At 44.8% G+C, this 10,476-nt stretch overlaps 1 protein-coding gene across 3 annotated transcripts in view; it reads right to left on the minus strand.

The window, feature by feature from the left end:
* LARP4B (La ribonucleoprotein 4B) overlaps positions 1–10,476 on the minus strand; it is a 72,322-nt gene that overhangs the window by 5,689 nt on the left and 56,157 nt on the right. For 2 of the 3 annotated variants that reach the window (XM_066585809.1, XM_066585807.1), the window contains 6 exons: positions 10,114–10,167; positions 9,821–10,030; positions 8,218–8,324; positions 2,985–3,236; positions 2,746–2,791; positions 949–1,113 (listed from right to left, as the gene is read on the minus strand). In XM_066585809.1, coding sequence (XP_066441906.1) covers positions 949–1,113; positions 2,746–2,791; positions 2,985–3,236; positions 8,218–8,324; positions 9,821–10,030; positions 10,114–10,167 — 834 coding nt within the window. The remainder of the gene's footprint in view (positions 1–948; positions 1,114–2,745; positions 2,792–2,984; positions 3,237–8,217; positions 8,325–9,820; positions 10,031–10,113; positions 10,168–10,476) is intronic. The other variant, XM_066585808.1, reaches the window with a different exon arrangement.

Raw genomic sequence — 10,476 nt, forward strand, 5'->3', positions numbered from 1 at the left:
TGTGATCTTGCACTGAGCAGTGGGTTGGACCCGATGACCACGGAGGTCCCTTCCAACTCTACCGTTCTAGGATTCTGTAACCATCCGACACCATTTTCGTATCATTTTTCTTTACACAACGTGGACGTCAAAATCCATATTGTATCAACAGCTACAGCACGGATTTCTATAGTGTTTGACGCAAGCCTAAAAAAGGTGCCAGCTCTGATTTAGATTTTGGCTTGAAATCTATACCATATATACCTAATATAAACAGGGCTTTAAAGGGGTTGTCAGAGAAATGTAAATTTCAAAAACATGTCCCCATGACAGAAGACAAGCCTATATTTACCGCTCCTAGGAATTCTCTATGAAGTACTGTTTACGGGCTGCAGCAGCCTGTGTACAGGACATCACAGGCTGCTGCAGCCTGTTAACAGTACATTGCAGGGAACACCTTGAGGTGCTGACATGTGAGATGTGGGGACCCAGATAAGGGCAAGTAGAGGTTTGTTTGTTTGCTGCCATGGGGAATTAAAACTTTTACTGAGACAACCTCTGTAAAGTTTAGTTCTTTCAACTAAACTAATTAAATTGTTTGCACAACACTTTCTTTGTTATATGACGCTATTAGAGATGGCGGATAATGGGATCATCGGATAAGAGGGATGACAGAAGTACAACTGGAAATAATACGCCCCTATCTCCTCCAGTTCTGGGGAAGAATTTTGCCCCACACCGAAAGTCGCTCTAAATCGGTGTATAAAAGAAAAAAGTTCTGCAACTTCCTAGTATACTTTGTTCCCACCCATCACCACGTCTTGTACATTTGTTAGCAGTCAGTGAACATAATCCTGGTTTACGCTGAGAGGTGGCAGAGCTGCACAGCTGGACCTGCTCTCCACGAACAACAAAGCAGGTTATCAAGCAGACCTCCATCCTTCTGCCAGCATGGGAAGCGAATCTTACCTTATCTTTTGATGTGCTTATTACCAAATTAGACAATCTGTTCTCAAAGAAGTCTTCAGGCTTCAAATTGCCAGCAGCACCAGGTAAAGGAGGAAAACTTGACAGCCCTAATTCAAAGCTAGGAGAAGGAGGCTTAATGGGTGGAGGCGACTGTGTCTGACCTCTCTGGAGGAAGAAGAAATACAGCAGGATTTACTTATGTATACAGACTTAATAGCGCTGACAAGGCTTTCAAATCAACTTACGTATTAAAGGGGTTGTCCCGCGGCAGCAAGTGGGTCTATACACTTCTGTATGGCCATATTAATGCACTTTGTAATGTACATTGTGCATTAATTATGAGCCAAACAGAAGTTATAAGAAGTTTTTTACTTACCTGCTCCGTTGCTAGCGTCCTCGTCTCCATGGTGCCGACTAATTTTCGGCCTCCGATGGCCAAATTAGCCGCGCTTGCGCAGTCCGGGTCTTCTGCTGTATTCAATGGAGCCGCTCGTGCAGAATGCCGGCTCCGTGTAGCTCCGCCCCGTCACGTGCCAATCCCAGCCAATCAGGAGGCTGGAATCGGCAATGGACCGCACAGAAGAGCTGCGGTCCACGGAGGGAGCAGACCCCGGCGGCCATCTTCAGCAGGTGAGTATGAAGACGCCGGACCGCCGGGATTCAGGTAAGCGCTGTGCTGTTTTTTTTTAACCCCTGCATCGGGGTTGTCTCGCGCCGAACGGGGGGGGGGTTAAAAAAAAAAAAAAAAACCTGTTTCGGCGCGGGACAACCCCTTTAAGAATGAGAAAATGAGAAGGTGTAGTCCCATGAAAACAAATGACCTTCTATGCTGTGAATAGCACATAGCTTGCCGATTGGTGGTGGGGATCCACAGCTGGGACTACCACCGAACCCAAGAAATGGGGTCTAGAGCGTCTTGTAATGAAGGGATGGCGGTCTGCTGCTCCAACGATAACGATGAGACCGACAGAGACAGCTGAACACTAAAATTCTGCCACCTCAGGCAGTCATATTGGAACGAATGGTGGGTCGGATCAGTTGCCTTCATTTTAAGACACTACAAATCCTAGATCTTGGATTGGTGGTGGTGGTGAGGGGGGGGGGGGGTCTCATCTGTCGGACCCCCACCAGTTAGTAAATCATTAGGAGATAATTTGTTTTCATGGGACAAACCCCTTTAAACCTTCCAGCTCCGTGTATGATCACTGTAGAAAATCAACACCAAACCCATTGCAGGTGAACACCGTGAGCTGAAGGTTTAAAGGGTTTGCAGATTTTGCCGTAAAAAACAACAAAATAACCCCACCTACTATAAATTTAGCTTTCCTGTAATTGTACTTTGCTAGATAATAAGTTAAACGTGTTATTTTTACGGTTTCTTGAATGTGGTAAGCCCCCCTTCCAGCCACATTTCCTTTTTTTTGGGGAATACCTATTGAAACTAAACTGGGAGGGGGAAGGTTTACTTCCGGATTTCTGCTCCAAAAACAGAACAGCGGAATTGAAGTGTGACTGAAAGCCCCAACGCGGGTGTGAATGGGCCCTAAAAAGTGCAAATTCAGTGTGTAGGGATGAAAGTTTGTTGATCATGGGCCAACAAGACTGGGGTCTTCCATCAGCTAATTTCGCCTGGCATACTGCCAGTGGGATTGCTGGAACGAATGACCTTATAGACAACTAATCAGCTGCCTTGTGGTCGGTCGAAGCTGAACATGTATGGCCAAAGTGGCTACGTACAATCGATACCCCCTTTAAAAAAAAACAAAAACCAAGGCGCAAAGCAGCTTCTGAACTCACCACAAACTTGTCATCCCTTTTCTTCCTGTAGCCATAAGAATTTTTCCTAAGGATTGAAAAAAGAGATCTCGTTATCCACGAAGCTCCACCAAGCCTTCTTAGAAAACAAATGGAGAACGTTAATACGAATCCATTACAAGCGGGAAGCTTCCTAGTAGTTCAAAATAGTTTAGCATAAAATGTTAACTTGTTAAGCATTACAATATCTGTGGTCTCAGCGCACGCGAAAAAAAACTCACCTCCCCCTCCCAAGACCAGGGGAGGTATCAATAGTGGCAGGTTCCACTCGACCAGTACCGATATCCCTCTTGACAAAAGTTGCCGTATTTGGCATTCTTGTTCTAGTTTGTCCTGGCTGTCGTGCTGGTGGCCCTCGCACACCATTGATTAATCTATCAGTAGTAAAGTTGAAGATAGTTGGACCATCAAGAAGCGCCGTACCCCTATCAGTACTAGGTATTGTATGTCGGAGGTGAGACTTGCCAGGATTCCTAGAGAATTATTAAATACAGAAGTTGCAAGTAAAAAGAAGATTAAAATAAAATATTCGGTTTCTTGCGGCGCGGTTGGCAGCGCACAGCATTTATGTACATAACATGCCTGTCCAGGTTTCAACATACGGAAGCTTTCAAGTGCCACAAGTGTGTTATCTGCTGGGATGAACGTCTTCTAGCCTCTTACGGCTACGGACACCAACGGCTACAAGCTGGACACCGGTTAACAAGTTGTACATCATCAAAGGGGTTGTCCAGCTCTGAACTATTGAGGGCCAGTCCTTAGAATAGGCCACTAATAGTAATTGGCGGGGGTCTGTTCCCTGGGATCTGTTACTGATTAGCAGTTCCCCGGCTGATGCGCTCATGCTCTCAAGAAGGACACAGCTCCATTCCCACTGCGGTGGCCAGACTTGGTATTATAGGCAAAGCTTCCATTCACTTCAATGGGAACTTTGCCTGTAATACCAAATCTGGCCACTGCAGTAGGAATGGAGCTGTTAGCTTCCTGTAGTTATTTGCTCAGTGCCAAAGCGCACTGGATTGGAGAGCTTCCGATTGGTGGGAGTACTAGGTGGCAGACCCACACTGATCTACTATTGATGGCCTAGCCTAAGGATAGAAATCAATAGTCGACAACTTTAACGCAAGCTTCAGAAGAGAAAAAACAAAGTTGGACCCCAGCAAACCAGAAACAAAAAACCACAGCCTCAGTTACGATGACACTTCATTGGATACCGGTTAATACAAAAGCACAGGGCTGGACAAATTCGAGGTGGCTACATTATTGGCCACCGACCATTATACATTTAGTTGCCAGCATTTCTTTAGGTGCAGAACTGTTTGTTCACAACATTCAATTCCAGAACCAAATGACCAAAAGGCTTTATGTGGCTGAAAGTCGCATCACATTTCGGCTCTACGTTCAGCGTATATGGCAGAAAGATTCTCCCGATATACATATCTAACATCCCACGGGCTACCATTAGCCAAACAAAGGCCCAAGTAGTATCCTCCCGGAATATATTGGCTGACCTACCTACTGAGGAGCTCAGACAGATTTCCTTTTGTATGAGTGTTAATAAAAGACGTATGCAGCTGTATAAGCATATGGTCACATACGCCTGGCAAAGCAGTCAAACAGCCCCAGCCGAACGCAATTCCGGACACGCAGTGTGTACTGAGCCTTAAAGGGAGCTTGTCAGCCATTCCGCCGATGCAAAACTGCTGACAGCCCTAGCTTTTTAAACATAACGGAGTATGTAAGCGGAAGCATCGGTGTGAGACCTTATTCAGAGGAGCCTTTAAAAGTGGACTGATGGTAATCCGTATGTCACCTATACACTATCCTACCAAAAGAATGAAAAGTAGTGTTTATTTCCATATGCTAACACTTAGCGGGGCTCCTTTAGACCCAATAACAATGGATACTCTCTGTGGTATACGTTCTACTAATATCTGATGCACTTCAGCTGCCATTTCCCTCCATTCATCCTGCAAACATCAATCAATACAAGCACACCTGGATGCCACCCACGAGCACTCCTTTTTCCTACACCCATTAATCTGATTGAACGACTCATGAGAAATCAAGACCAGAATGGGACATCTGCTAACGTAATCAAAAGGTACATTTAACGGTCGTCCCGCAGCCCGTACCCAGAGCCACCAGCAGTTTTGCAGCATCAAGACTGCAGACATGCTACCTTTAGGCCTCATGTCCACGGGGAAAATCAGATCCGCTGCAGATTCTACATGTAGAATCTGCAGCGGGTCCCTCCTGCCCCGCGGACATGAGCGCTGAAAATAGAAATTTAAAAGCATTTACCTTTCCGTAGCGGGCGGCGAAGGTCAGCTGTTCCTCACGGCCGGATCTTCATTTTCGGCCGGTGGATGAATTCCTGACGCCGGCGGCACGTCGCCGGCACGTCGTCGACGTGCCGCGCGCATGCGCCGGGCACATCCGCCGAGCCGAAGCAAGGGAGATGCGGCCGTGAGGAAGAGCAGAGCTTCGCGGCCCGCTGCGGGTGAGTAAATGCTTTTAATTCCTATTTTAGGTCTCCCGCGGATCCGGACGGCTTCCATAGGCTTCAATAGAAGCCCGCGGGAGCCGTCCCCGCGGGAGACCCGCATGAAAATGGAGCATGGTCCAGATTTTTTCATGCTCCATTTTTTTTTAAATGCCTTTTATTGACGATCCGCGGGTATTTATCTACCCGCGGGTGGTCAATGCATCCCTATGGGGTGCAGATCCGCGCGCGGGAGATCCGCTGCGGATTTTAAATCACATTTTGCCCGTGGACATGAGCCCTTAATCTATCAACATCCACTTAGGAAATGCAGTCATTCAGTAAGACAACATGTGACAGAACTTTTTTTGCTGCGGTCCTATAGACTGCGGGGGTGAAATCCTGCAACACAATGTGGAGCCGCTCATGAGAACTCACATTACTCTCATCTATCGGCTCCACATGGAGGGAGCTCTCCAACTCCCATCTACATGGACTGTATAAATCCGCAGCAAACGCCTAAATCTACTTGCTGGATGTTATATCCCAGCATCCTAAAATATCAATGAGGAACTAATGATGAGCGCCTCTAGTCCCATCACACCAACAGTGCCAGAAGTAGAGCGTGTGAGGCATACATAAGCTAGAAGAATGGGACAAAACACGTTGGGGCTTATTCACTTGTGATTTCCCTTCCTCTGTTCCATTTTTGGAGCAGAGAAAGAGAAATAAAACTGAATCAAACGTTCGCTTTCTTCCACTTTGATTTCAATGGGTTAAAAAAAAAAAAAAAAAAAAAAAAAGAAAAGTTTCGGTTTGATGAGGTTCCACTCACTTCAGTTCTTAAGACTGACCAAATAGCGCAGCTGATGCACCTTGTGTCCAGTTTGAAAAACTGGAATGAAACTAAATCCAACAGAATTTTTTTTTTTTTTTTTACCGTTTAATTCCATTTCCATCTCTCTGCAACAAAAACGGAAGAGAGGAACAAAAGAATCACCGGTATCAACGACTGGCTACAGGAAACAAACGGTTACCCTTTATTATAATCGCCGTGGACGGATTGTAAAGAGCTTTGCTGACAAGTAATTGATTCTTGAAGTTGGCAGAGTACATAGAAAACACTTTATGTAACTTTCTTTTAAATACTTATTCTTAAAAGTGAAGGAGGAGGTGGAGCCCGGCTCGTGACACAGACTCAAACTGAACCGTTACCAATTACGGCCATTGGTAGGGATTGCTGAAACGGAGATTACAGCTATGGAAGACATAGCAGAAAGTGAGCAAGAACGTGAAGTACACGCCTTGCGCAAAACCGTTGACACTTTTTATACCTCGCTCAAATGTTTTGAAGAGCCAAGAAAAAAGGAGGAGTGGAGTGAAATGCGTCAGTGAGGGATTCTACCAAGATGCACAAACCCTTCAAAAATGCGGGTCTTCGGGTAATCAACTGATGACTAAAATCTAGTGTTACGGGGTGGCCATACACATGAATAGCAGCCCTATAAGACAAGGACAGCAGGACTCGAGCTGCTCCCTGTTCTGGGATATGAATTGGGAACCATTACGTAGGTCCCTCCATTATGTCCACAGGCCCTAGTCTAAGGACATACGAACATGGAATCTTGGCACAACCCCTTTAGCATTAATATGCATAAAGTACACCAGGTCAAATGTAGCATAAGACATAAATTCCAACGTGTCTAGCAGGTTGCATAAGGTTTACTACAAACCGCAGACGCGCGTGTTACAGGGACTACCACAATCTTTTTTGCACTCCTCTTTGAGGGCAGGATGACAGTCGCACTGATTACAGTGATATATCTGCTGTATGTATCTGTGCAGTAGTTTGGGAGAAACGTTCATATTACCAGTAGCAGCACATACTTAGAGGACTACTTGAAGTAGTCCTGGATACTTATGAGCTGCAGCTAATACAATCCACAGATTACTGTCTGCCTGCCAATGATTGGCTGGAGGGTGTGGTGGGTGTGGCTAGGCTGCAGCTCATCAATATGCAGGTCTAGTTCTGTGTGGCTGTTGCTAAAAAAAAAATTCAAGTTTCTCCCAAACTACTGCACAAATACAGATAGCAGATCTACCACTACAATCCGTGCGACAGGCACTACCTCGCGGTGCGCTCAGTGAAGGCTGCAGAAAGATGGTGACACATTCTCTTTAAGAAAGTTTGAGCTTGTCTGGTCTACTTTTCAGCAGTATAAGCTCCGTACAGAATTATGCTCTCTGGATGTCAGACCTGAACAAACCCGCTACTATTCTCGGTCATTGGTGACACATTTAGCCTGGAAATGAAGTAGTTCTTGCCAAACAAAGTAGCACAAGTCAACATGACGGTGGACACTGCGATAAATCTACAAGGCGAGGATCAGGAGCACCACCTGAAAGTTACAGCCAAGTAAAAGCCCTGATGAATCAGACCATCAGGAGGACCAAACATTACGGTACCAGCACACAGAGTGGATTGTCAATGTATTGTGTGTAAATGTTGTTGTAGATTTGCAGCGGTTTTCATCCTACGCTTTGCAAAGTGTGAAATCCGCAACGAAAAAAAAACATTGAAAGAGTCGACATGCTGCAGATTTCAAAAATCGCCGCTGGAAGTCAATTTCCCCGTCAGCAGTTTTTGAAACATGCAGATGAAAGTCGTTATCATCCACTTTTCTGGTACCGTATTTACTCTGTGCACAGAATTTGAGTCGGGAAACCCACGAAGTAAGCAGGTAATTCGCTCCGTGTGCAGACGGGCCTACTGGATCTTTCACCCGTGGTGCTGCTGATTGTTGTCGAAACGTTTAAAAAAAAAAAAAAAAAAAAAAACATTAAAAAAAAGGCATTCCTTGTTACGGTGATGCCCGTTGTGCAGCATCCGAGAGGCCACTGTGTGTAGGGGGGAGAAGTCTGCAGTAGGAGGAGTCATTAACTGACAGCAGGATATACATGTCACTTGCCTGTTCCTCGGTGTGTAAGGTCGAAGAGACGTCAAAGGGGATGCTGTTGGCTTGAAAGTAGGAGATGTAAACCCATTAATGAATCCAGTATTCGGGAAAGGAGTCACCTAAAGGCAGAAAAGAATCAATCACCATTGACGATTGGACAGATGGGATAAAATAGTAACCCTGTCAAGACCAGAGGTTTTTTTTCATTCCCGCCTTCAAAAGCCAGAGCTATTTTTTGATATATGTCTGAATTTATTATTTTGCAGGGAAAGTATTATTTTTAATGGGATCATTTAATATTCTTTATATTGTCCTGAACAACTTTTAACATTTTTTAAAGTGGAGGGAAATAAGAAAAAATGTAACAAAAAAAAACACAAAAACCCCCACAAAAAGCGACAACTGCCCCATTATTTTTACGGTGCGGTAAAAATAAACGGCTCCCTTTATCCCGGGGGATCAGTAGGATTGTGGCGATACCAAATTTATATAGTTTATGCGTTTTAAAAATTAAACTATAAAAACTAAAATTTCTGCCACCAATTTTGAGACGTTTTTCTCTTTTTCCTTCGATGGCGCTTGTGTGAGGGCCTCGTACTTACAGGTACTGTTGTAAAAGGTACATGGGTCACCAAAACGCTCTAAAATTGCATAAAAAGTGCTTATTCTGGCATTGTGGGAAGGGGGTGGGGTGCTGCACGGCATACAGGATATACAGTGAAGTCATTCATAGTTTAGACTTTTGTGAAGACAGTTATATCGATTGCTTTTTTCTATTTACATTCATTATTGGAAAGGGATTCTTTAAACTCTTTTTTTTAGATTTTTGAAAAAGTAAAAAAAGTTTATTAAAGTCCCATTAAAGGACTTGATCCCACGATTACTTGATCGCTGATATCAATCCTGCTATATTGCAGCATATAATCATTTTGTTATACAGTAGGGGGGTGGCCCAGTTACAATTAACTTAACATTACAGCCAAATGGGTGCAAAAACAAACTGGTACTTACCCTCCTCAGCCCCAGCAATTCAGCACTGCGATTTCCCCGGAAGTCAGGTGACCACTGTCTACCAATCAGAGGCCACAGTGCAATTGCCCGTTTGCATGGCATCAGCACTCACATGTGCTGCAGTACTGGATCGCTGAGGCGGGTAAACACACTTTTTTTTATCACCACACATTTGGCTGTACTTTAAAAAAAAGTTAATTTGTATCCAGCCAACCCCTTTAAGCTACAGGCAGGGCTTCATAAGCATCCTTAGTTGGCGGCCTTCATTAGGCCCCAAGCAGCCATAGCAACCCATGGACATGGCGAGGGCCCATCCTCAGCTAACTACCTATGTAGTCTGTCTCCCGAAGAGAATGTAGCCGTTAGTTTGCCTCATGAAGAGAGTGCCGCTATCAAGTAGATGCCATGGTCAGCATTGACCGCTGCATCTAAGTAGTTAAACAGCCATGACTGTTACCATGGGTCGTCAACGGATACCGCCAAGGATGGTGTAGGCTCAGCTTCTCCGTCCACTCCATACTTCCCCTACACTGTACATTTACATTATGCGGGTGGGAAGGAGTTACATAACCCAACATCTAGGAATAGAAGAACAGCAACCTACCAAAGAAGGGTCAAGGTAGCTGTGTGCAGTAGACCAGGTCTGTGGCGTGATGAGGCTGTAGAGCGGGAACTGCTGCTGCGGACTGTACACCGGAGGTAAGTAAAACGATGTTGTATAGCGTTGCTGCGTGTAAAGGTTCATGTCCAGAGGTCTGTAACCATTCTTTGGCAAAAAGGTATTTATCGCGATTGCCTTTGCCTTTATTCTAGCCTACAATGTAACAGGGCAGTCAGCGGTCACTGCGGCTCAAGGAGAAAACAAAATGAACACTATTAAAGTACTTAGCCCCTAACCTTGATTGGCTTTCCTTGAAATATCTTCACTTCTTCTCTTAGGTACCTGTATGCCTGCAGAACAACACAGTGGAAAAGGGGTAAACAAAAGTGTCCTTTTGTACCAAGATAACTATCAGGACTAAGAAGTGAGTAGCTACTTTGTTTCCCCAAAATTAAGCCATTCCCCAAAAATAAGCCCTAGTCTGATTTTCAAATAGGCTTGAAATATAAGCCCTACCCTCATTTAATTATAAGGGGGAAAAAAGTCAATATGAATACATTACCCAGCAGACTCGGTCCAGGTCCAATGCAGCGCTTCACGAACCAATCACAACCATCACTTCCTGGAGGCAGGATTTATGAATCCCATGACCAGGAAGT

The sequence above is a fragment of the Eleutherodactylus coqui genome, chromosome 12, assembly GCF_035609145.1.
Source record: "Eleutherodactylus coqui strain aEleCoq1 chromosome 12, aEleCoq1.hap1, whole genome shotgun sequence".
NCBI lineage: Eukaryota > Metazoa > Chordata > Amphibia > Anura > Eleutherodactylidae > Eleutherodactylus > Eleutherodactylus coqui.